Raw genomic sequence first — 25,510 nt, 5'->3', positions numbered from 1 at the left:
AATGTCCACAGCTGCCCAGCCGCTAGGAGGCTGCAGACTGTCTCCCGGACAGCTACAGAACTGGCACCTCCCTGGCCTTCAGGTCCCTGTCTAGTGGCATCTCCTCAGCAGGGCCCACTGCACCCCGATCTTCATAGAAGTGAACGGTAGAGAGCCCTATAAACCATCTACTGCCCAGGACTGAAGAGGCAGAAAGCTCCCCTGGTGATCTATGACTTCTTCGGAGCTGCCCCTGTGTGTCGGGTGGCTTGCTGAATGAAAAGCTGCTGAGCTGAAGGGTGGAGGGAAGAATGGGGAAAATGGAAGAGGAAAAGGAGGCCCAAGGGGGTGAGGCCAAGCGAAGTAGCCTGTCCCGGAGCAGCCCTGTTAGCTCTTTGGAAGCCTGAGACAAGAAGAGCCTTGGCTGACCCCAGGCCCCTTCCCTCCCCGACCTCTCTGCTCTGTGTCCTTAGGCTGCCACTCCGTGGGGCTCCTGCGAAAGTGGACAGTGACAGCTGGAAGTCATGTCCCAGCTGGGCAGTGCAGGAGAATCTTTCACGTGAGGAGAGGGTGCGAGCAGTCCACACTCCTCCCTGATGTAGCCAAGCCAGGAAGCACAGTGTTTGGGGGGAGCACCTCAGGTGACAGGTGAAGGGGACCAGGGAACATGGGAGCCATGCCATGGTCACAGTGGTACCTGACTGGCTGAATGACTGATCTGGAGGCAAGCATGTGCCATTTACCTCAGCGGGGCCGGGTGGGCATGGTGGACATGCTGTACCACCCGAGGACCAGCCAGCACCACCCCATCTCCATCCCCACTGCAGTCCCCACTCCCATCTGCAGCTAGGCTGTCACAAGGCCCAGGAGCCAACCAGCCAGCAGGAGGTAGCTCTGGAGGCTGACAGTCCTGTCACAGCAGGAATAAAGAGTGATGGCAGACCGACCTATGGAACAATATGACCATTGGGCCAGAGGGCTATCCTGGGACAGGCTGAAGCTTCCACCCAAACCTCCTGCCCCCTCCCCTCCTTGGGAGGCAACCACTCACATCTCTACCACAGCCTAGGCTGCGGCCTGAGCGCTGCCCTCCAGCTGTGGCATCTTATACTCAGCCAGTTTCCAGGCTCCCCTAAAGGGACAGGACAGGGAAGGACAGAGTTTGAAAGCACCCCCAGATTGTCACCATATCCACAAGTGTGAGCTGGCATCTGGCCTGCCTAGCCCAGGCAGGCCCAGGCCTAACTCACCACCATCCCTGCCCACAGCTCAGGGACTGAGCCTCCAACCTGCCGTTCACTTCAGCCATACCAATGACCTCTAGGATTTACCTCATGCCCACCTATGGATAGGAGGAACCACACAGGGGGGAAATGTGTACCTCTGGATCCAATCTTTATTGCTTTAGATACAGACACATTATAGAGAGGCCAGCCCAGCCGCAGAAGCCACCAAAGGCTGCCCTGGAAGGTGGCTGTAGCCTGTGCTCCACCCTGGAGACCGACAGGGCCCCAGGGAGTGAACGGCAGCTCAGCGCCCATGGGGACTACAAAGAAACCAGAGATTAGCTAAGGGTCCCAAGGGTCTTGATGATATGGGGGTGAGGAGGCGTCTGTGGATGAGGAGAGGCTCCTTGAAGGACAGAGCACGGATGGGGCGCTTGTCTACAGGTGGCTACGAAAGGAGGGCGCAGGAAGCGGGTCCCTGGCGAAGCTGCACTAGCCTGGGAGCAGACAGAGGGCAAAAGATGCGACTACAGGGGCTGGGATGATGAGGTTGCAGGTTAGGGCCCCAGGAAGAGGAAGGGGCTACTGAGGGAAGCCAGGAATAGCAACAGGGTAGAAAGTGGGGGCCCCAAAAGGCTGGGAGAGAAACTTTTTGTTTCCACGGCTGAATTCCACATTGTGTTCTCAATCCACGAGGTGTAGAAGCTGACGTTGGTGTAGACTCCCGGCTTCTTGAACTGAGCGCAGTCGGATCCCCAGCTCACCACCCCTGCCTGCATCCAGATGCCGTTAACATCATAGACCAGGGGACCTCCGGAGTCACCCTGAGGAGAAAGAAGGGATCCAAAAGGTGTTGGGGTTGTTGAAGTTCTCCAGGCCCACCATACTCTTTCTCTCTCTCTCTCTCTCTCTCTCTCTCTCTCTCTCTCTTTAATTTATTTTATTTTATGTACATTGGTGTGAAGGTGTCAGATCCCTTAGAACTGGAGTTACAGACAGTTGTGAGCTGCTATGTGGATGCTGGGAATTGAACCCAGGTCCTTTGGAAGAGCAGCCAGTGCTCTTAACCACTAAGCCATCTCTCCAGCCCCCCACCACACTCCCTTCATCATAGCAAACAGGACCAATGAATTGGAAGTTTCCAGATGGTTGCAGAGACGGGTGATCTGAGAACTGAAGGACACACAACCAAGTGTCTAAGTAAAATATGAACCTCTGCCCCAGCTGGGTAATCAGAGCCTAGAGCGGGAGGCCATTTGAGAGCTGCCGACAGTGCATCCTGCTTCAGCTTGTTTGGTTTTCTCTAAAAACACCTTTTCGAAGTAACAATCAAGAGGTATTTGGCTGTCGGGGTGTTCAGAAGAGCAAATGAGAAAAGGTAAAAATCGACCAAACCCGTGGCCTGCTCCTCACGAAAATGCAATCAAAGGCTTTTAGTGTTATTTGGGGAAGGGGAGGGGTATAGCCTGGCCCTAAAGGGAACTCTCAGGATAGAGGTAAGGTCTCTCTCTCCCCCGCCCCATCCTCCTAATTCTGCTGAGGGTGGAGCCCAAGGCCTTTCAAACATTTGGTACACGCTCTACCGTTTATCTTATTTTATTTGTCACGGGTGAGGCACGGGGGATCTGGGAGGTGGTGTGTGCTCTCCTGTGTGTACATGTAGAGGCCAGAGGTCAACATGGATGTCTTCCTTCATCACTCTCCACCTTGGATTTTGAGACAGGAGTCTCTGACTAAACCTGGGAACACGCATTTTGGTTAGACTGGCTGAAGCCCCCGGAACCTGCCTGCCTCTGACACTCCCAACCCAGCGATGCAGTTGTAGGCTTGTGCTAGCCTACAAGTCATTTTTTTAATATTATCTCTAATACACTCTCGTGAGATTTATCGGGAGAGTCTGCCTGTGGAGGGAGGAATCCAGGGTTGGATTGTCCCTGCTCCCAGGAGAGGACAGTCTTTTTGGTTTTTGAGATAGGGTTTCTCTGTGTAGCCCTGGCTGTCCTGGAACACACTATGTAGACCAGGCTGGCCCCAGATTCACAGAGATCTGCCTGCCTCTGCCTCCGGAGTGCTGGGCTTACAGGGTTGTGTCATCACCTGGCTTCACGGGGCTTTTTATCTTTTTATCCTCTCATGGATGCTGATGACTCAAATTCAGTTCCTCCAGCTTGTTGATGCAGGCAATGAACCACTTTCCCAGCCCTCTGATTATACTTATGTTTATATATGTGGAAGGGAGACAATGTCTGGGATTTGAAGTGTGTGTGTGTGTGTGTGTGTGTGTGTGTGTGTGTTGTTACTGCTGCTGCTGCTGCTGTTGTTTTTAAGATGTCCAGCTCTGCTGGGAGGTTCTCTATGTGACCAGGAGAGGAGCACCTGCCCTTGGGGGTTGCTGGAGAGATGGCATTGTCTAGATATGGCTCACTCACGTTACAGGCATCCTTCTTGCCTTCCTCAAAGCCGGCACACAGCATGTCTTCCAAGATGACAGGCTCCACACTGGAAACAGAGTTCTCCTGGTAGTAGTCATTGCAGGTCTGCGCATCAATAAGAGGCACTTGCAACTCTTTCAGGGTAAAGGGTGGTGGGAGTGCTGGGGTTGAGAGAGAGAGAGCTGAGTTAGGGGAAGGGGCAGTCCATCTCCCCTCAGCTCCACATGGCTAGCTGAACCCTGTTGTCAGGGCCATTTCTTCTGCTTCTTTGAGAAGAGCCTTGTTCCCCACATGAAGTTCTGAAAGCTCTGAGAAGGTGGTATCCAAGCATAAGGACATAGGTTTAGGAGGTCTAAGCTATTCCTCCCCTGAGCTGGGCACACACAGATGGGTGATGGCTCTATGGCTCTCAGCCTCTCTGCCAGGGTCAAGGCAGTGGAATGGGATGGACACAGGGTGGATGGGCACAGGACAAGCAGGAGCCTGTACCTGGCTTCAGGCCACTGGCCTGTGGTCAAGTTATATCCATTACATGACCCTACTCTTCCCAGCCTTCCAAATAGCAAGTCAAAGGTGATTTAGGTGTCAAGTGGGTTAAATAATGTAGCCCCAAATTCATGTCTATCCAAAACTTCAGAACGTAACCTTATCATCAAACAGGAGACCTGCAGATGTGATTGGCTAAGATGAGGTCATGGGTTAGGATGAGAGACTCTTAACAGACGCAGAAGGCAGACCTGGGGGGACAGACACATGGCAGTGGAGGTCAGTGAGAACCCCAAGGCCAAGACTGGAATAATGCAGCTAAGAGCCAAAGTTCACCCAACACTGGCAGAGGTTGAGAACCAAAGAGGGGCCCTCCCTAGAGCCTGAAATAGAGGCCCAGATGATACCTTAATTTCAGGCTTCTGGTCTCTTGAACTGAGAGGCTGATTTTACCATCAGCCTCAGGACACTAAAACAAGATGAGATCACAAAGATGACAACTGTGGTTAGGACCATGCTGATGAGAGTTGGAAATGGAAGTGCCTTCAAAAGCATCATGACAGCTGGGTGCGGTGGTGCAAGCCTTTAATCCCAGCTCTCAGGGAGGCAGAGGCAGGAGGAACTCTGTCAGTCCCTGTCCCTCCTGGTCTACAAAGTAAGTCCAGGACAGCCAAGGCCACGCAGAGAAACCCTGTCCCACAAAAAAAAAAAAAAAAAAAAAAAAAGCATCATGCCATGTACCTCTGATATGAACCCTACCAGGTCAATACTCTGGAGAGCTCACTGACCAGAGGAAGGACCAGGGCCCCATTAAATAGTGAAGGCTGCCCAGTCAAAAATGGTCCCCTGGCAAGCACTGTCCACAAGGGCCCTGGCAGCAAAGATGGCAGGAAGGCTGTAATACAGGCTGGGTTGGCATTTCTTAACCCGTTGCTGGATACAACACTATACTTCTGGCTACTAGATGCTAGGCGGACATCTGGGCACTGGCAGAAGCCAGCTGGCGATGAGCTCCTGTGGCGATGTTTCAATGTACCCTCTGTGGTAGACATTGTTTGCATAGATTCCCTACGGGTCCTGTCTGAGGGTGGGGACTGGCTCTAGGAAAGGCTTCAGGACCAGCCCTTCTCCTTCCCACTTCCCTGCCACTAGTCCAAACACCCTTACGTTGATTTGTGGCAATATGCCCCCAGCCAGTGACCCAGCACAAGGTGCCAGGATCCAGGGGCTCTCCGGGCTTTGGGAGGCAGACTGGAAGGATATAGTCATTGAAGGAGACAGATGAGGCCAGCTGCACAAGGGCGATGTCGCCACCAGCATGCTCATCCGCTGAGTAGCTCGGGTGCTTGATAAACTGGGCCACAGCTCTCAGCTCGCTCGGTTCGCTGGGTTCAGGGTAGGAAGAGATGGTACCCAGCAGGACTGTGTAGGCAGACAGGAGCTGGTCCCTGGGAAGAATGGGACTGTCAGTGGGTGAAAATGAAAGACATTTCATTATGCAGTGGCTCTAAGATTGCTACTGGGCCTTTCTGAGCACTAAGCGCACAGAAGCAAGGCCAAGCACCCCCTTTAATGGCCACCATTAATGATCATTGCTACCCATACACCCAAAGGCCACCTGACTACTGAGCAGCGTATTCAAGACTTGATGTTCTTGGGGTCTGGGGAGATGGGCCAGCATGTGAGAAGACTTGCAGTACAAGCATGAAGACTTGAGTTTGGGTCCCCACAACCCACAGAAACCCAACCCCGGTAGTGTGCACATCTGTGGCCCCAGCCTGTCCCTACGGAGAGGGGGGAGGTGAAGACAGGAGAGTTAGTAAAAGCCTGCTGACCAACTAGCCTGGTACGCACAGCGGTGGACAAAAAGAGAAACCATCTCCAAAAGCAAGGTGAAAGGTAAGGACTGATCCCTGAGCTTGGCCGCTGACCTTCACGTGCCCTGTCTGTGCCCACATTCTCACACACTCACGAACACATACTTCGAATATGCACACATGCATACTCAAAGGCCTTGGGTTCTCCAGGGATGTTTCAGAAACTCTTGATTCTGTGTGTGTGTGTGTATGTCTGTGGGGGGGGGGGTGTATGTGCTCACTCCTGTATGCACAGGAAAAGCACAGGATAACAGAAAGCACAGGATACAATCAGATGTCCTGCTCTGTTACTCTTGACCTTGAGACAGGGTTTCTCACAGAACCCAGAGCTATACCGGATGCCAGCAATCCCCGGAGATCTTCCACACACACCCCTAGCACTGGCCACAGCTAGCTTTTTAGGTGACCTGGGGCGGGAGAGGGAGGAGAACTCAGGTCCTCACGCTTGTTTAGCAAACTCTCTTATTTTATTGCCCTCTGCCCAAGAGTTGATCCTTGGGAATAAGAAGACTAGGTGACTAACCTAGGGCCAGGCCAGAGTCAGGTAGACAACTAGGACTGGTAACTGAGATACTAAAAAGGCATGGCCCTGCCTCATCTCCTGCCATGGCAGGCAGGGGCTGTGGTCCAAATGGAGAATGAGGGCCTCTGGAAGAAGTCAAGCCAGCTGGCCCCAGCCCATGTGACCCCCCAGGGAGACACTCACTGGCTGAAGCAATGGGCAGCGGTCAACACCCAGTCCTCGGCAATCAGGGAGCCCCCACACACGTGCTCCCCGTGCTCCCTCAGGCTGACCTGCCAAGGCCACTGGCCCAGCTGGGCGTCCTGCCCTGACACGATGCGGCTTGATGCCCTGGGGCGTCCACACACTGCAAGGAACCAGGAGAATCGGATGACACGTGACTACTCAGCCCTCCCCCTAAGCCCTCAAACCTGCCTCATTTGTCGCAGCCCCTGGGGACTTGACCAGTGTGGGCCAGAGGCTGTCCCCAGTGTCTGGCTCCCAACAGCCCCTGCCTGATGTAAGGCCAGAAGGTACCACAAACCTGCTGGCTCCTTCCTGTAATCCTAGCACTTGAAGGCTGAGGCAGGAGGATCAGGAGTTCAAGATCAGCTTCAACTATGAAATAAAGTGGAGGCCAGTCTGGGCTACAATGAGACCCACGCTCAAAACTAAAAAAAACAGAATAAAACTATATATTAGAAGGAAGGAAGGAAGGAAGAAAGGAAGGAAAAAGAAAAACAGCAACAAAACCTATATTCCATGTATCTTCCTAAAGCCCCTGTTCCCCACTTTACCTGAATCCAGATTAATTCTTCTCCTGTCTGTCCTAGAAGACAGGCTGTAGGAGTCGATTGTGAAGTTCTCACTCCCCAGAAGGGCTCCAGGAAAGAGGGTGAATATGATGGCAGGCAGGGCCAGCTCCATGGTGCACCTGCTAGGGGCCAGGCACTCCAGGAAGAAGGAAGGTGACTGCAGCTCTGAGGTGGTTTCTGGACTTGCCCTGGGGTGGGGCCCAGCCACCACACCTGCCACGCAGCAGCCATGGGAGAGGCCTGACACCTTCACGGTTCCTGGGCTTGGAGACCGTGGCCTCCAGAGATGCTTTATGCTCTGGGGTCTGGTCCTCCCATCCCGGTCCAGGAATCAGAGCGGCTACGACCTCATCTTTTCTTGATGTGGATGTGGAACCCTTATCTAGTGTGCCTGAGACTGTAGCAGCCACGGGTGGGACCCTCGGGAGCCTTCATGGCCCCCACTATCCACGAGAGGACAGCCGTGGGCCTGGCCCTTTGGCTCCAGGGGGCTTCTCAGAGATTGCCCAATCCTGGGAGCTTGCCAGCATGGAGCAGGAGGCATGTAGACGCCCTTTCAGACGGGCTTCTGTGGTATTTGTCTTCTCCAGAAGCTTCCATTCTGTTGGCTCTGCTCCGCCCAGTCTCTAGGCAACTCCTTTCAAGAAGGCATTGCCCCTGGAGAGGCTCACTGGCCTTCCAAACACCCCAAATGCCCCACAGATCTCTGGGGCTCGCTGGCCAGGCAGCCTATCAGCGTACCCCAGGGTCTGCTGAGGATTCTGTCTCAGAGCAAACAAACCAGGGTAGGGAGCTGGAGAGCACTCAGCAGTTAAGAGAGCTTGGTGCTCTTACAGAGAACCAGGCTTGGATTCCTAGGGCAGCCTAGCCATCTATAACCTTAGTTCTGGGGATCTGATGCCCTCTTCTGGCCTCCGTGGGCCCTGCCTGCATGTGCCACACATGCCTTTAAGCAAAACACTCAAACATATAAACTAAAAATAAATCTTTAAAGAAGCGAGGGAGAGGAAGGGAAAGAGGGAGGGAGGGAGAGAGGAAGGAAGGAAGGAAAGGAAATAAACAAGGCAAACAGCTCCCAAGAAATGACACCTGAGATTAACTTCTGGCCTCTACATGCCCCTGCGCACACACACATGCGCACGAGCACATAGGGGTGGGTAAGGGGAGGGCTAACAGAGTGGCAAGATAAAATTCATAAAGCGCTTCCCTTGGATTGTAAAAGCAGTTAGCAGTTGCGGCAGAGCTGCCTGTTGAGTCATCACATCCAGTGTGTACTTCTGGGGGTGCAGCTGCGCTGGAGTGACCCACTTCTAACACGTAAGCCTAATAAACTCACTAGCTCACCCAGCTACACTAGGGCTGAGTCTTTTCTGGGCTCTGCCGTTGGTGGAAGTAAACGGAAGGGGGGGAATTGGGAGTAGGAGAAAGCGATTGCCTTGGAGGATTCCTCCAAGACCAGAGCCAGTACCCACCCCATCAGTCTCGGCGCTTAGGTCTCACACCCATCCAGCACCAACGGTGTGTTTCCGGGCACCTGGTAGCCTGCCGAGTGTGGTACTGGTGAATATCCCTGGGCCTGTGAAGGCTTTTCCCCCCGGAAAGCCAGGACCCGTCAGATCCTCCTTTCCAGGCGTGACCAGCATGTTCCTTACGTCAGCAGGTGTTGCTCTGGGAACAATCAACTCCCCATACTTCCTCCTCTTCAGAACTCACAATCCCGGACACTTCCCCTGACACAGAGAGAGGGATGGGTCCACCTCCAACGTGCTCCTCGGGGATCTGAGAGCCTGGTGTGCCGTTTGGATTTTTTCAAACACTTTATTTCAGTTTAACCCTTCTTCTTTTGTAAAACTCATTCATTTCTATGTGCACGAGTGTTTTGCTGGCCTGGGTGTCTGACCACTGCCTGTGCGCCTGGGGCCTAGGGAGGCCAGAACAGGGTGCCAGATCCTCTGGAACTAGAGGCTACAGACGGTTGTAAGCTATCATGTGGATGCCTGGAACCAAACCCTGGTTCTCTGCAGGAACAGCAAGGGCTCTCAGCCACTGACCTGGCTCTGCAACCCAGCTAACACTTTCTGTTGTTTTAAAAAGTTTGTGTGAGTGAGTGTGTGTGTGTTGGAATAGGTACGTTGCCCACATGTGTGCAGGTGAGGGCACACGTGTGGAGGCCAGAGGTTGGCAATGGGTGTCTTCCTCGATTACGCTCCACTCACTCTCACTCACTTAATCTGTTTTTTTTTTGAGACAAATTCTCTCACTGTGCCTGGAGCTCACCGATTTGGCTAAACTGGCTAAACCACCAAGCCCCAGGGATTCTCTGTCTATGCCGCCATATACAGGCATGTGCCGTTATCCCCAGCTTAAGTGGACACTGGGGATCCGTGTTAGTCAGGGTTCTCTAGAGGAACAGAAGTGATGGACTGATGGTGTGTGTGTGTGTGTGTGTGTGTGTGTGTGTGTGTGTGTGTAAGGGGGGGGATTATTTGCTTGGCCTACTGGCTGTGATCTATCTAGTTCGATAATTGCTGTCTCTCAAAAGAAAGATCAAGAGCTGGGCGCAGCGGTGCACACCTTTAATCCCAACCCTTGAGAGGCAGAGGCAGGGGGATATCTGTGCGTTCCAGGCCAGCCTGATCTACAAAGTGAGTCCAGGATAGCCAGGGCTATCACACAGAGGAACTATGTCTCAAAACAAATAAACAAACAAACAAAGTGTAGGAGACCCCCAGAGGGCTGCTGTTCATATATTATCTTGGTTTTCTCTGCGCTTCTTCTTTTTGGGATGCTGAGGATCGAACCCAGAGCCTTGTCTGTGCTAGGCAGGTCTTCTCCAGGGAATCCCTAGCTCTTTCAGCTGCTGCCTCGTTTCTTTTATGTTGCTGTATTTGGGGAGCACAGAGGTCCTTGTGCTCACAGATAGCACTAGGGAAACCGGGAATGTTAAACAGGAAAGGTCGCCTCTTCGGCAGAGGAGATGCCCAGAAGGCTGAGAATGGAGGTAGCCCATAGCCTAGAGGACCCCTGTGCTATCTGTGGGGCTGGGCCAGAACTGGCTCCCCCAGGCTCCCACAAGCAGCACTGGAAGCAGTCAATCACCAGGGTGACCTCTGTGGGCTCTGTATGACGAAGACCTCGTTCTCCTCGTTCTCCCCAGGCCTGTCTTGTAGCCTTTCTCTAGAATCCATCTTCATGGAAGAGGGGACATGTACTTTGAAAAGACTTTAATGTAATTATGCCTAATTGTGCATGCAGGATTGCATTACACCAGGAAACTTTTATCCAAATTATATTGTACCTAAATATGCCCTCAGTAACCTGCCTGGTGTCAGACTCTGGGAGTTTGAACCAGCACCAGCCACTGAGTCATGCTGAGCTGGGTCTTCTTTTTGTCTCTCCTGGATTGTTACTCTGCTGGCCCTGATGATGTCTGTTCATTTGTTTATTTGTTTGTTTGTTTGTTTGTTTGTTTTTGAGACAGGGTTTCTCGGTGTAGCCCTGGCTGTCCTAGACTGGCTTTGTAGATCAGGCTGGCCTCAAACTCACAGAGATCCTCCTGCCTCTGACTGCTCGAGTGCTGGGTGAGCTTAAAGGTGTAGGTCACCACACTCAGCTCAAATAAATCTTGAAAAAAAACTTTTCTAGAAGCCAGGCAGAAAGCCTGGTATGGTGGCCCATGCCTTTAACCCCAGCATTTAGAAGGCTGAGTCAGTTTGATATCTATGAGTTCAATGCTAGCTTGGTCTACAAAGTGAGTTCCAGAACAGCCAGGACTACACAAAGAAACCCTATCTCAAGAGAGCAAAATAAATTTTAAAAAAATTTTTTTTCAAGGCAGGGTTTCTCTGTGTAGCCTTGGTGCTCCTGGAACTGACTTTGTAGACCAGGCTGGCCTTGAATTCAGAGATCCAGCTCCCTCTGCCTCCTGAGTACTGGGATTAAAGACAATAAATAATTTTTAAATTTTACTTATTTTATTTTAAATGCATGAATATTTTGCTTGAATGTGCGTCTGTGCTGCACCTGTGTGCTTGGTGCCTGCAGAGCGCAAAAGAAGTCATCAGATCCCTAGAACTGGGCTATGGACAGTTGTAAGCTCCCTTATGGCTACAGGGAATTGAACTGAGGTCCTCTGTAAGAACAGCAAGTGCTCTGAACCACTGGGTATTTTCTCCAAAACAGCTCTTTTAAAAAAATAAAATAGAGCCAGGTGTGGTAGAGCAAGCTTTTAATTCCAGCACTCGGGGAGGCAGAGGCTGGCTGATCGCTGTGAGTTCGAGACCAGCCTGGTCTACAAAGGGAGTCCAGGAAAGCCAAGGCTACACAGAGAAACTTTGTCTTGAAAAACCAAAACAGATAGATAGATAGGTAGGTAGATAGATAGATAGATAGATAGATAGATAGATAGATAAGGCTGGGTGATGTGGTGTACTCTTTTAATCCCAGCTCTTGGATGGCAGAGGCAAGCATATTTCTAAGTTCAAGGTCAGTTTGTTCTACAGAGTTCTGGGGTTGTGTTGAAAGACTCTACCTCAAAAATTAACTAGCTAAGGGAAGAAAGAGTTTACTTTGGCTCATAGTTCTAGGCTGCAGTCCATCACTGCAGGGAAATCACAGAGGCAGGAGCTCAAGACAGCTGCTCAGGCTGTCACGGAACTGAGAGCAGTGAGTGCTCGCGCTCACCCCTCCTTCCTTTGCATTCAGCTTCGGGGTCCAGCCTCTGAATCAGTGCTGCCCATCAGTGATGGGTAGTCTTTGTCAGCTTGACACAAATTCAGTCACCTGGAAGGACAGAACCTTACCTGAGGAATTGCCTCCATCAGATGGGCCTGTGGGCATATCTGTTGGGCTTTTTGATTGTTGCTATGGAAAGGCCAGCCCATTGTGGGCAGTTGTGGGCAGGGGGTCCTGGGGTGTATAAGAAAACAGGCTGAGCAAGCCAGGATGAGCAGACCCATAAACAGCACTCCTGCATGGCCTCTGCTTCAGCTGCTGCCTCCAGGTTTCTGCCTTGGCTACCTATGGTGGTGAGCTGTAACCTGAGAGCCGAGTAAACTCTTTCCTCCAGGTTACTTTTCGTCACGGTGTTTGTCACAGCAACAGAAAGCAAACTTTGACTGTCGGTCTTCTCACTTCAGCTAACCCCTAACAGGCCAACCTGATCTCTGAGTTCTGTGAGAACTTCTGAGCAATCATGGAACCGGAGGGGTTCGGTGTGGGTGCCCGGCCGGCTGTGCCTTCAAAGCTGATAACTGATGGACCAGCATTGTAATGTAGCCTCTGGCATGTCCTTACACAAGAAGGGTTTCCGGTGATCCCCATAGAGTGTGTAGGGCCTACTGCATGGCAGCAGAACGAGTATAGGGCTCTAAGCACTGTCTGTCCTCAAATAGGACCAGCCTTTGTTCAGTTCATCCAGCAAAAGACCATCACTTCTTTTTTTTTCTTTTTTTAATTCTATGAAAGATATTTATTGGATGGAGGTGGAGAGAGAGAGGGAAGGAAAGAGAGAGACATGGTGGGGAGAAGGGGGGGACCCCGACAGAGAGAGGAGATTGAGCAGAGAGAACAAGAGAGCAAGAGCAAGGCTATCACTTCTAACAACACATGAAAGCGCGTGCCACGGGACCTGTCAGAAGTCAAGCCGTGGGGGGGCCAAGCAAGGCTCCCACGCTGCCTCTTTTCCCCCTAGGGGGCGCCACTGAGCCTATAACGGCGGGAAGCAAAGCCGGGAGCCCAGCCGCAGACAGGCCGCCATGGGTGTGCAGAGCCCGGCGCTGCTTCTGTTGCTGCTGCTGGTGCCCGCGGTGCTAGGGAAGCCTGGTGAGCTGAGGAGATTCGTGCGCCAGACTGGGGTTGATGGGGAGTACGGGAACTCGGAGGTCCACGGCAGCTCACCTTCTCGCCTCCACCCAGGACCGCGTGAAGAAAGCCAGGCGCCAGGTGAGGAACAGCGCTCCCCGCGAGGAGCACACAGGCCGGGCAGAGGGAGGTCGCCTCAGCTCTCCCGTTCGTCCCCCACAGGCCTCAAGAACGCCACAGACATCAAGCTCCTCTCAAGTGACTGATGGGCCCCGTGGAGGGCTGGGTGTCTGCGGACCACGTGGGAGGGGTTCCTGGGGCATCTCCTGGCTCTTCCGGATACCGGAGGAAGGGGCGTACGGTTGCACCTTCTCCCCAGCCCCTCCCACACACTTGCATCCTGGGGACGCTGCGGGGCAGCCTCAGCTGCTCAGCAAGTGTCTCATTTGTCTGTCCCAGTGCCGTGTGGCCACCGGAATGACATTCAGTCGCTGATAGTGGGCGGGGTCGAATCCGTGCCGGGGCGCTGGCCATGGCAGGCCAGCCTGCGCCTGAAGAAGTCCCACCACTGCGGAGGGAGCCTTCTCAGCCACCAGTGGGTGCTCACTGCCGCACACTGCTTCAGGAAGTGAGTCCGGCATGGCAGGAGCCTAGCGGGCCAGTGCTCTCGAACCGAATCTCCTCGTACCCTCCCTGTCGAGCGGCAGCGGGTCACGGTAGAATAGCCTTCCTCGTTGCCCCATAAGGGACACTTCTCTGAATCTTCAGGATGTCTTACTGAAACATTCCCATGTGGTTTGGGGTATATCCATTTGTGCCCACGGCCCCCAGCCAAATGGAATCAGGAAAGTGGAGGCCTCCTTCCACCTTCCCTCGGAGCAGGAGGAGGCAGATGTTAGGCCCACACCAAGGCTGGTTGGTTGGTTTTGAAGTGGTAGAGCCCAGGTTTGGCCTTAGGCTTTATACTTAGCTGAGGATGACCTTGAACTTCTGATTGTCTTGCTTCTAGCTCTTGGCACGCTGAGATTATTGGATTCACTGGCGCTAAGCAAGCACTCGGCCGGCTGAGTTACATGCCCAGCCCTGTAACAAGATGTTTATCTGTTCTCCCAGAGAAGCCTCCCCAGCTTCTCAGTCCTCTTTGGATCGCACAGGCGTTCCCTCAGAGAGGCTCAGCGTCCTCAGGAAGTGAGGAGATCACTGGGCCCAGTGGGCTTCCTGTCTCTCTCACCACAGTGCCAATAAGTACTGGCCCCGTGGTTCACCTCTCACAGGGATGCAGTGGGCCCAGGTGGCCTGCCCTTCTCCCGAGGGTCCTGATAACTTTCTTCTTCTTTGCTAGGTTCCTTGATCCAGCAGAGTGGACAGTCCAGCTTGGGCAGCTTACTTCCAAGCCATCTCTCTGGAACAAGAATGCCTATTCTAGCCGCTACAGGGTAAAGGACATCATTGTAAACTCCAAAGGCACAAAGAAGTTGCACGACCTCGCCCTGCTGAGGCTGGCCTCCTCAGTCACCTACAGCAAGTACATCCAGCCCGTCTGTGTGCGGCCCTCCACCTTCACGTTCCAGCACCAGCCCAGCTGCTGGGTGACCGGCTGGGGAGCCCTTCAGGAGGATATGAGTGAGATTAGGGATGGTGGGGTGGTCATGAAGGTGGGCTATCTCTGTTCCCTGGAGCCCCCAAAGCCTCTTGCCTGCCCCCCATTCTCCCCATTTCTCTCCTTGTTCCCCCCCCCCTTGCAAGGAGCTCCCTTCTCTTCTAGAAGGTGTGGGTCCAGTGGGCAGACAGGCAAGAGAGGGACTCTCAGCCAGGCTTGCAGTCCCCAGCTAACCCAGATGGGTGCTCAAGGCCTTCTGAGAAAGCTCTCCTTTACGCTGAGATTTAATTTACAAGGACTTGTCAGCCTGGTCTACAGAGCTAGTTTCAGAGCTACACAAAGATACCCTGTCTCAAAAACCAAACCAAACCAAGAAAAGGGTCAGTTGGCATGATCCCAGCACTTGGGAAGTGAAGGCAGGAAGGTCAGGAGTTCAAGCCTGCCCTAGACTCCATATTCTGGACTGCATAGCAAGTCTGAGATCTACCTAGACTACATGTAGCCTTGTCAAAAAAAAAAAAAAAAAAAAAAGGGAAAACCTCATATCCCTCTGTCATTTCTTTTAGGCTCCTCATTTCTCTAGATTATGTAACTCGTGGCCACCCAGGCCTCTTCTCTGTCTCTTTTTGCTGGCTCTGGATAGTCTACACGAATACAGTGAGAGAAAACGGCCTTTTCTGTTGGGATTCTTTGATGTAATGTAGTCTCTTCAATGTCGCCCCCGTGGCGGTTTGGGGAACTGCTTCTCTCTCTTGTAAGTTCTAACTCAGCATTAAGGAACCACCTAAAGAATACACACCAACTTCATTTAGTGTGTGTACATGCTGCTCCACTAGGGACCTTCATTCCCACCCGTCCTTTACCTCATTATCCCCTCCCTACGGCCCCTGATAACCAGGGAGCCATCATGTTCAGACTCTCCCCATAAACGGAATGCAGTTTGTGGTTCAGTGACTCTGGCTTCTTTCACACACCGTCCCATCTTCAATATTCCCTTTTTTTTTTTCTTTCGAGCTTGAATGTTTTTTTTTTTCCCTTTCTTTTTAAAAATCTATTTATTTATTTTATGAGTGCTCTAGCTGCATGTACACCTGCAGGCCAGAAGAGGGCATCAGATCACATTATAGACGGTTATGAGCCACCATGTGGTTGCTGGGAAGAGCAGCCAGTGCTCTTAACCACTGAGCCATCTCTCCTGCCCTTTATTTCTTTCTTTAAAAATGATTTTCATTTATTCTGTGTGCACGTATGGTGTGTGTATGGATGTGGGTGTTGTGTATTGTGTTGTATGTATGTATGTATGTGTGTGTTGTGGGGGTATGTGTGTTTTACATATTGTATGTATGTGTGTGCATATGTTTTATGTGCTATGTATGTGTGTTATGTGTATATGTGTATAGTGTGTATGTTGAGATGAGAGAGAGAGAGAGAGAGAAAGAGAACAACCTACAAAGGAGTTTGTTCTCTGCTGTTATGCAGTCTTGGGGATTGAACTTGGATCCTCAGGCTTTGCCTCTAAACTCCGAGCTATCTCACAAGCCCTTATTTCTCTTTTTTACCTAATTGCTCTGGCTAGAACTTCCAGGATATGGGGCACAGAAAGGAGGCACCCCACCTTATCATTACTGGAGGAAAAGCTTTTGGGTTTTCGCCACTGAGCACAATTTGGCCGTGGCTTTGCGGAGGTGGTTTCCTTTGGATCCTAACTGGCTTGGTACTTTGATCAAGAAAGAACACTGAATTGTGTATGTCTTCCTTGTGAGCAGCAGGGTGCATCTCCACGTGTCTGTGCAGCTCCAGGTCTGTGAGTGCACAAGTGTGTTTATACCTGTGTGCAGAGGCTAGAGGTCAACCTGGGTGTCTTCCTCAATTGCTCTCCACCTCGGTTTTTATGCACGCATATTTTATGCACACATAAAGTATGCACACAAAATATGCAGACATAAAAACATATAAACTTTACTCTTTTGGCAAGGGCACTTGCACACAGCAGCATTCGTGTGGAGGTCGGAGGACAAGCAGCAGGAACCAAGGCTCTTGTTACCATGAAGGCTCTGGGAAGAGAACTCGGGTCCTTGAGCTCAGCAGATAAGCCATCTCAATGGCCCCACACTGGGGCCTTTTGAGTCAGGGTCTCTCCCTGAACCCGGAGCGCATCAGTTTTGCCAGAAATTGCCTGTGAAGCAGAGAGCCTCCTGTCTCCATCTGCCCAGCGCTGGCGTTGCAGTCCCCCTCTGCCAGGCCTGGCTGTTGAGTTCTGGTTTGTTACATGAAGTGTGGAATTTGGTCGAGTGCTTTCTCTGCATGGACGGAGACCGTTTATCCTTCAGGCTGTTAGTGTGTGTCTCTGCTGTGTTGGTTTTCCAGGCAGAGCCCTCCTGTACGGTTGGACCTTTGTGCTTGTTCGTGGAGCCCAGCCCTTTCCTGCACCGGTGGGCTCAGCTGCTGCATGCTGGGATATGTACAGGGTTGGGGTTTTCTTATTATTTATTTATTTATTCATTTATTTGTTGAGACTCGCTGTGTAGCTCAGGATGGCCTTGAACTCACAAGAGATCTGCCGGCCTCTAGCTCTCTCAAGTGCTGGGATTAAAGACATGCGCCACCACCTCCTGGCTTTAGGATGTTCATAAGGGATCCTGAGGTCTAGTTTTCTTTTTGGTTGCTCTTGTCTTTGTCTGGCTTCAGCCTCTGGGTCTCACTGGCCTGGTGTGTAAATTGGAAGAGTTTCTTTCTTGTTCTGTTTTTAGGGAAAGTCCTGGAAGGATTGCAGCTCTGCTTTCTTCACGTGTTGGTAGAATTCACCAGTGAACCCTGGGCACTTTCTTTGTGGGAGATCTCGATTGTTTCTGTTTATCACAGAGAGACTGCAGGGGTTTGTGGCCTGACCTCGGTGGTAGGCTGTCTAATTCGTTGGCATACTCACTAATATTTCCTTGCTTTCCTTTTTGTTTTGCTTTTGTTACTGTTTTTATAGAGTAGAGTTGGGGCCTGTTGCAATATTTTACTATAGATGTTAAGCATGAAGGGTAAGAGAGAAATGCTCAGAGAGAAAGGCATATTCAAATACATTGGGATGGGCTGACAAGATGACTCAGTGGATGAAGAGCCTTGCTGCCAAGACTAATGATCTGAGTTTAATCCCCAGGTTCCACTTTGTGGAAGGAGAGACCTGGCTCCTTAAAGTTGTCCATCATGCTCTGTCTCCCCTACCCCATAAATAAATTAAGTTTTTAAAAAGAGTATGGGTGTGGGCTTCTCTGAAAGAATATTTAATTATTCATTTATTTATCTATCTATCTATCTATCTATCTATTTATTTATTTATTTATTTATTTATTTATTTTGATGCAGAGTTTCTCTGTGTAGCCTTGGCTGTCCTGGACTCACTCTGTAGACCAGGCTGCTCTCGAACTCACAGAGATCCCCACCGGCCTCTCCCAAGTGCTGGGATTACAGGTGTGTGCCACCGCACCCAGCTGCCCTTTGATTCTTAAGGAGTAATATCCTCATTTTGTCTTTTGTGCTACTTTTCCAAGAACCAACTTTTGGGTTCATTGATTTTTCTGTCTGGCTTGTTTATCACCCTCTCCTTTTCTTCTTCTCCTGTCTGTTTGTTACAGAGTTCAGGAACTCAGTACAGCCCCGGCTATTTTGAACAGGTAGTCTTTCCACCTGAGCCTCCTGGATGTAAAGTTACAGGCATCCATCAGCATCCACTAGACTTCCACTCCTCTCGTTATTCCTTTTAAAAAAGGCTAGCTCTGCGGTTTGTTTATTTATCTCCATGTAGGCCTGGCTGTCCTGGAACTCCCTCTGTAGACCAGGCTGCCCCCAACTCAGAGATCCACCTGCCTCTGCTTCAGGAGTACTGGGATTAAAGGTGTGTTACTCTGGGTTTAATTTGCTCTTCTAATCTATTTTCTTTTCTTTCTTTTTTAAAAGAGATTTATTAGTTTATCATTATACACTGTTCTGCCTGCATAATGAGCCACCATGCTGGGATTGCTGAGAACCTTTGGAAGAACAGCTAGTGCTCTTAACCTCTGAGCCATCTCTCCAGCCCTCCTATTTTGTTTTCTTAGCCCTAAGGGGAAGACATTGGTTTGTGGTTTCCCTCTTTGTTAACATAAGTATTGGCAGCTGTCAGTTCCTTCCTAAATCTGCTTTTGCCATTTCTCATAAATTTTTGTCTGTGGCATGTTAATCTTTTTATTTCTTGTTTTGGTTTTTTGGGTAGGGTCTTGAATAGCCCAGGTTGATCCTAAACGTTCTACATCCTATCTGAGAATGCCTTGAACTTTGGCATATTTTTCTTGATGCTGTTGCAGCATGATGTACCCAAGGCTGGCTGGCCCGTGCATTTACAGGCCATTCTCCTGTCTCCACCTTCCATCTTGAAGTAGAGTTGCTGGGATTACAGATGCACAGCTCCACATCCGGCATTCACATGGGCTCTTTGGAGCGAGCTGGCTCCTGTAGGGCTTGAACTCCAGCTGTCAGGCTTGCACCGCAAGTGTTTTTACTCATGAGCCCATCCTACTGGCCCTGGGAACATTTCTTTTTTAAGATTTATTTATTTATTGTATATGAACACTTTGTTTTCATGCGCACCAGAAGAGGGAGTCAGATTCCATTACAGATGGTTGTGAGCCACCATGTGGTTTCTGGGAATTGAACTCAGGACCTCTGGAACAGCACTCTGTGCTCTTAACTACTGAGCCATCTCTTCAGCCTGGGAATAGTTCTTAAATATTCATCTTATTTTCTTTTATGTGTGTGTGTGTGTGTGTGTGTGTGTGTGTGTGTGTGTGTGTGTGTGCATCATATTCATGCAGGAGCCCACAGAGATGAGAAGAAGTAGCAAAATCCCCTGGAAATGGTTATAGACAACTGTGAGTCTAGGAACTAAACCTGGGTCCTCTGCAAGAGTGTAAGTGTATTAAAGCTTTCCAGCCCAACCCTGAGAACATTTTAAAGACAATGTCTTGCTCTGTAGTCTAGGCTAGCCTCAAACTCACAATCCTATCACCTCGGTGCTGAGGTCCTAGGCATGCATCACTAAGCACTGTGAATTTGAGAATTTCCATCTTGGATCCTGTGTCCCCAAACTATCTCAGCATCTCTAGCCTGTCTCCGCCTGTGCCACTGACAAAATCAGGGGCAAGCTCTTCCAGGGCAGACATAGAGGACCTGGGGGACTGTCCTCCTGGCCTTCTGGATTGTCCAGGGTGAGGGGTGACCAGCAGGGGACACCAGCACCATGTAGGTTGTATCCTCCTGCCCTAGAGAGTAGAGGTAACCATAATACTGTGCCCTGTCTCTGTCCTACCCCCAGAACCTCTGCCACCACCCTACCTCCTCCGAGAAGTACAGGTCACCGTCCTGAACACCAGCAGGTGCCATGAACTGTACAAACTGTCTTCTCTCCCCTTCATCAGAAATGATGTGATCTGCGCTGGCGCTGAGGACGGGAGTGCGGACACCTGCAGCGTGAGTATGCCTGCCTCTCAGCGCAAGCCTGGGAGCTCTCCTGCCGTCAGCCTGTCCTCAGGTTTCATCCATGAGGAATTACTTAACAGCCTTTAGCTACCCAGCCTGTGAACACACCTCCCATCTTCTATTTATACTAATTTTCCCATAACCCCTGAGAACCTCAGAGGTAGAAACCACGGGCGACACTTCCTTGCTGAAGAGGCAGAGGTTCTATTGCTTGCCAGGGGGTGAAGCAGGGTCCCCACAGTGCTCCCTGCCCCGCCCAGCAAACCCTCAGGCTCACCCCTACTGCTCCTCAGGGGGACTCAGGAGGACCCTTGGTCTGCGACGTGGATGGTCTCTGGTATCAGATCGGAATCGTGAGCTGGGGAATAGGCTGTGGGCGGCCCAACCTGCCTGGGATCTACACCAACGTGAGCCGGTACTACAACTGGATTGAGACCACGATGACCCTCAATAGTGCTGTCAGCTGTGGTCTGGCCCTGCCGCTGCTGTGCCTTACTCTGCTACGGGCTCCCTGGCTTCCAAGGTCCGCCTGAGCCCATGAAGCTGCAGCTTTGGGCCCAAAGCACCACCGCACCGCCCCACAGCCCCAGGACGTTCAGTGTAGGGTAGGCTCTTGTTGTCTTGTCTCCTTTGCCAATAAACTTGTGCATATCTGAGTTGGCACTTTTCAGAACATTATGGAGACCTTGTGACTTCCGGGACACTTCCCTGGGTTCACCTTGAGTGGTCCAGCCCAGGACCCTGATAGCGTGGATAGGCTTTGGTTGCAGACAGCAGACCTGTCAGAGATGGTGGAGTGTGTCCCGGAGCCTGCAGCAGCCTGAGAAACTCCTCAGAGAGCTCTGCTCATGCGAAGCGCTTCTGTTGCCATGGTAAAACACCACGGACAAGCCAAGCAGTGGCCCACGCCTTTACTCCCAGCACTCAGGAGGCAGAGGCAGGAGGATCTCTGAGTTTGAGGCCAGCCTGGTCTATGGAGTGGGGAGTGGGTTCCAGGACATCCAGGGCTACACAGAGAAACCTGTCTCAAAACCACCACCACCCCTCCAAAAAAAAAAAAAAAAAAAAAAAAAAAAAATCCACTACAACCAAAAGCAACTTGGGGAAGAAAGGGTTTATGTCAGCTTACAACTCTCAGGTCACACTTCATCACTGAGGGAAGTCAAGGCAGAACATGGACTCAGAAACTGAGGCAGAGACCATGGAAGAAGCTTGTTCCTCATGGCTTGCTCAGCCTGATTTCTTATAAAAGCCAGGATTGCCTAATCAGGGATGGCACTGCCAACATCAATCATTAATCAAGACAATACCTCCAGACGGGTGTACAAACAAACCTTAGTTGTTCTTGTTGTTGTTTATTCAAGACGGTGCCCTAGCTGTCCTGGAACTCACTCCATAGATTAAAGTATACCTAGCCAGCCAGGCACGGTGGCACACAACGTTAATCCCAGGACTCTGGAGAGGTGGGCAGAGCTCTGTTATTTCAAGGCCAGCCTGCTATGCAAAGCAAGTTCCAGGACAGGACATCCAGGGCTACACAGAAGAATAAACAAGAATGAAGTACACCTAGTCAAATCTTATAGAGTTATTTTCTCAATTAACTTTCCTACTTACCAGATATGTCTAGGTTTGTATCAACTTGACGAAAGCCAACCAGCACAGCCAGTAGGAAGTAGAACAGGAGTTTGGGGTGACTTGTTTTTGTTTTAGACCAGGATGGCCTCAAACTCACAGAGATCTGACTGCCTCTGCCTCCTGAGTGATGGGATTAAAGGTGTGCACCACCACACCCGGCCCTAGAGTAGGAGTTTATTAAGAAGGTCTAACAGATTTCTGCATAGGAGTGTCTGAGCTTCATTTCTATTGCTATTTAGAATGCCCCTGGAAAGAGCAGCCTTAAGGGGGAAGAAGCTTATTTGGCATATAATTCCAGACTATCATTGCAGAGAAGTCAAGGCAGGAACTTGAAGCAGCCAGTTTTATTCATCATCAAGGCCAGAGATCAATTGAATCAGACATGCTTGCCAGCTCTCAGTCCACTTGCTTTTTTTTTTTTTTTTTTTTCTTACAGTCCAGAACTCAAATCCAGGAAATGGCACCACCCACTTTTTAGACTGGGTCTTCCTACATAATTAGCATAATCAAGATGATTCCCTCCAGACTTGGCCACAGGCTAACCTGATTTAAACAGTCCTTCACCAGAATTCCCTTCCCTCAACAAGGTAGCCCATTCCTTTAATCCCAATAACTTTGGAGACAGAGGCAGATCTGTGAGTTCAGGTCTATAAATCAAGGGTTTTATTTTGGTTTGGTTTGTTGTTTGTTTGAGTTTTTTCTTTTTTTAAGATTTTATTTATGATGTATCCAATGTTCTGTCTACATATACACCTGCACACCAGAAGAGGGTGCCAGATCTTATTATATAGATGGTTGTGAGCCACCACGTGGGTGCTGGGAATTGAACTCAGGACCTCTGGAAGAGCAGCCAGTGCTCTTAACCTCTGAGCCATCTCTCCAGCCCCCAAGTCTTTTTTTTTTTTTTTTCCAAAACAGTTTTCTCTGTAGCCTTCGCTGTCCTGGACTCACTTTGTAGACCAATCTGGCCTCATACTCACAGAGATCCTCCTGCCTCTGCCTCCCAGGGTGCTGGGATCATAGGCCTGTGCCTAGCTATGAATCAAGTTCCTAGACAGCCATGGCTACACAGAAACCCTGTCTCAGAAAACTTCAAAAAGGAAAGAAGGAAGGGAGGGAGAAAGAGAGGGGGAGAGAGAAAATAAAACTTCCAAAGTGATTCTTCTACATAGTGTGAAGTCGACAATTAAACTAGCCATCACACAGGCATTGTGGCACACTGCCTTCAATTTGAGTCTGGCTTGGTCTACTGTGTTCTAGGACAGCCAGGACTCTATAGAGAGAGACCTTGTCTCAAGAACAAACAAACAAAATCTAACCATGACAAGGGTTAATAAAAAGAGACACACCAAGTGTGGGTGTGGGGTCCTCGAGAGGACCACGATGTCTGAACACTAGCCATATATATGATTTTGATTGGCCCCTGAAATTACAAAAAAAAATTTGCTAAGAAATCTTTTTCTTTATTTTTTTTTATCTCTTTTGATTATTATTTTTTAACATGTTGAGTGTTTTGCCAAGTGTCTGTCTGTACCACATGTATGTCTGGTACCTAAGAAATTGCCTTCCATTCAAAAAATAAAGGACAGGAGAGATGACTCAGCAGCTAAGAGCACTGACTGCTTTCCCAGGGGACTGGGGTTCCACCCCAACACCGACGTGATGGCTCACGGCCATCTGTAACTACAGACCTTAAGTGTGTTCATTCTATTTTTTCAGTCTTATTTTAAACATCGCTATATAAAAGGAATAGTGGCCAAATGTGGTGGCTCAAAGCTTTTAATCTTGGCACTCCAGAGGCAGAAGCAAACCCATCTCCATAAGTTCAATGCCAGCCTGATCTACGTAGTGAATTGGGCCAGCCAGGATTACACAGCGAGGCCTGGTCTCAAGAAAGAAAAAAAAAAAAAGAAAGAAAGAAAAGAATTGTCTCTTAATAGGCATCCTTTGACAGATTTTGTTAGTTGGTGGCATTCTGTGTTGTTTTGTTCTTGGTTTTTGAGACAGGGTTTTACTGTGTAGCCCTGGCTGTCCTGGAACTTGCTCTGTAGACCAGGTTGGCCTCGAACTCAGAGGTACACCCGCCTCTGCCTCCCAAATGCAGGGACTGAAGGTGTGTGCGACCACCGCCCAGCTAATTGGTGGCATTCTTGAACTTCAGCAGACGGAAAACATCAGCCACACTCCAGGGAGAGGGCCTCCTTTTCCTTCCTGTGTCCTTTAACTTTCTGTTTTTCTCTCCTGCCTAAGACCCTCTTGCTGTTAATGCAACACAACAGATGACTTATAGAATGATGGTATCGACTCAGTAATGTTTGAGTGCTGGGAAGACTGGGGTGAGGGAGCGATGGAAGAACTCCTAACCGTAGCTGGCATCGGAGTGTGCCTATCACAGCAGCGCCACGTGCGCCTCACCACGGCACATGCGGCTCGTCTTCGGATCAGCACTTAGCTGCATGGAGATTATTGGGGAATGCAAGCCCAGGAAGCATGGGCTCTCTGCACTGCCATAGGATTTGCCACATGCCTGGCACAGGGTGCAGGTTGTTTGCCATTAGAATGAGAAGATTGAGTCTAACAGGGCAATGGGCTGAGCACACAGTCTGTGCCTCCATTTGGGTTGGGTTTGGGGGTGCTCTCTTCTTTCTCCCAAGGTTCAGAGGTCCAACATTCAAACAGTTGCAGACTTTGCCCTTGAACTGAGCCAAATTCTCAGAGACCACTGTTCCATGCATCCATCTCCCCATGTCCTCCAGGTTCGCCCCTTCACTGCAAACTGCAGCTTCCAAGACCTGTGCCAGATGGGGTGCCCATCTTCTGACACCTCATGCCCACCTGACTTGCAAAGCTTGGCCCGTGACCCCAGAGCTGACCAACCCCACTAGTCCTTAATCTTTCTGACAGCCACAGATGCTGCGTTGGGGGCTGTGACTCACCTTCTAGGGGCAGCCAGACCTGGAGCAGCAAAAGAACCTGGGAGTTGGAGGAGGATGGGCACATTCGTCTTCCTGCACTTTTATAGAACTTGCCACATGCCTGGCACTGCTCCAGGCTCCGAATGGTTCACACAGCTAATCTTCATAACAACCAAGTGGTTGGCTTTATAGATGAGGAAAGTGGGGTGTGCAGGAAGTTGAGTAACTCTACCAGGGCCTCTGCACTGGAGAGAGAACATGCCAAGGCCAAACCCCAGAGAGCTGAGCTAGTGGGATCAGTTGATACCACCAGCCCCACCCCACCTTCTGTTCCTCCCTCCCTCCTTTCCCCATCCACTTTCTTACTCTGTGTGTGTTGCTGGGGCTCAAACCCAGGCCCTCAAATAAGCAAAGGCTCTACCACTGAGTGATCCACCCCACAACAAACATGGGGGCTTTGTTTCCTGGAATCAAAGTCTCACGTATCCCAGGCTGACCTCGGATTGCTATGTAGCCAAGGATTATCTTAAACTTTTGATCCTCCTGCCTCCTCGACTCATAGGTGTGTGCCAGCACAACTCACTCCAGGTGACCCTAGGTTAAAAGGCAGGGTCTTGCGTATGTGTGGAAGCACTCTGCCATCTTAGCCACATTCTCAAGACAAGTGTGGTTTTAAGTTTGGTCTTTTCAGCAGAAGCCAAGCCAAGTCTGAAACCTGGCCTCCTCCCTATTTCTCTCT

General features: G+C 50.5%; 2 protein-coding genes across 7 annotated transcripts; one reads left to right on the top strand and one right to left on the bottom strand.

Annotated features, from left to right (window-relative positions):
- Positions 1–1,357: 1,357 nt before the first annotated feature.
- LOC129674507 (serine protease 27-like) lies at positions 1,358–7,488 on the bottom strand. Its single transcript, XM_055604513.1, has 5 exons — positions 7,300–7,488; positions 6,707–6,869; positions 5,291–5,571; positions 3,635–3,798; positions 1,358–2,029 (listed from the first exon to the last, which is right to left on the bottom strand). The coding sequence occupies exons 1-5, from the start codon at positions 7,427–7,429 to the stop codon at positions 1,763–1,765; spliced, it is 1,005 nt and encodes a 334-aa protein (XP_055460488.1). The 5' UTR covers positions 7,430–7,488; the 3' UTR covers positions 1,358–1,762.
- A 1,042-nt stretch (positions 7,489–8,530) lies between these two features.
- On the top strand, positions 8,531–20,896 carry LOC129674505 (serine protease 41-like). Of its 6 annotated transcripts, XM_055604510.1 has the most exons (8): positions 8,531–8,634; positions 13,010–13,140; positions 13,234–13,260; positions 13,342–13,377; positions 13,579–13,747; positions 14,462–14,742; positions 20,058–20,212; positions 20,515–20,896. In XM_055604510.1, exons 2-8 carry the CDS (start codon positions 13,074–13,076, stop codon positions 20,752–20,754), a joined length of 975 nt encoding a protein of 324 aa, XP_055460485.1. In that variant the 5' UTR covers positions 8,531–8,634; positions 13,010–13,073; the 3' UTR covers positions 20,755–20,896. The 6 variants fall into 6 exon arrangements, with proteins under 6 accessions (XP_055460485.1, XP_055460483.1, XP_055460482.1 ...); XM_055604508.1 differs by having other exon boundaries at positions 13,234–13,377; XM_055604507.1 differs by having other exon boundaries at positions 13,010–13,260.
- Positions 20,897–25,510: the final 4,614 nt, after the last annotated feature.

Source organism: Psammomys obesus, unplaced genomic scaffold (genome assembly GCF_907164565.1).
Source record: "Psammomys obesus unplaced genomic scaffold, mPsaObe1.curated_primary_1811, whole genome shotgun sequence".
NCBI classification, from domain to species: Eukaryota; Metazoa; Chordata; class Mammalia; order Rodentia; family Muridae; genus Psammomys; species Psammomys obesus.
Note: the sequence above shows the minus strand (reverse complement) of the source record. Positions and strands in the feature narration are given on the sequence as shown.

Bases quoted from the DNA above. Each gene is read 5' to 3' on its own strand.
- LOC129674505 (XM_055604506.1), top strand. From the start codon at position 13,074: ATGGGTGTGCAGAGCCCGGCGCTGCTTCTGTTGCTGCTGCTGGTGCCC. The intron at 13,378-13,578 runs GTGACTGATGGG...TGTCTGTCCCAG, and splicing joins AGACATCAAGCTCCTCTCAA to TGCCGTGTGGCCACCGGAAT. The intron at 13,748-14,461 runs GTGAGTCCGGCA...CTTCTTTGCTAG, and splicing joins GCCGCACACTGCTTCAGGAA to GTTCCTTGATCCAGCAGAGT.
- LOC129674507 (XM_055604513.1), bottom strand. From the start codon at position 7,429: ATGGAGCTGGCCCTGCCTGCCATCATATTCACCCTCTTTCCTGGAGCC. The intron at 6,870-7,299 runs GTAAAGTGGGGA...GGTTCCTTGCAG, and splicing joins AAGAATTAATCTGGATTCAG to TGTGTGGACGCCCCAGGGCA. The intron at 2,030-3,634 runs GTGAGTGAGCCA...CTTTCTCCTCAG, and splicing joins GCAAGAAGGATGCCTGTAAC to GGTGACTCCGGAGGTCCCCT.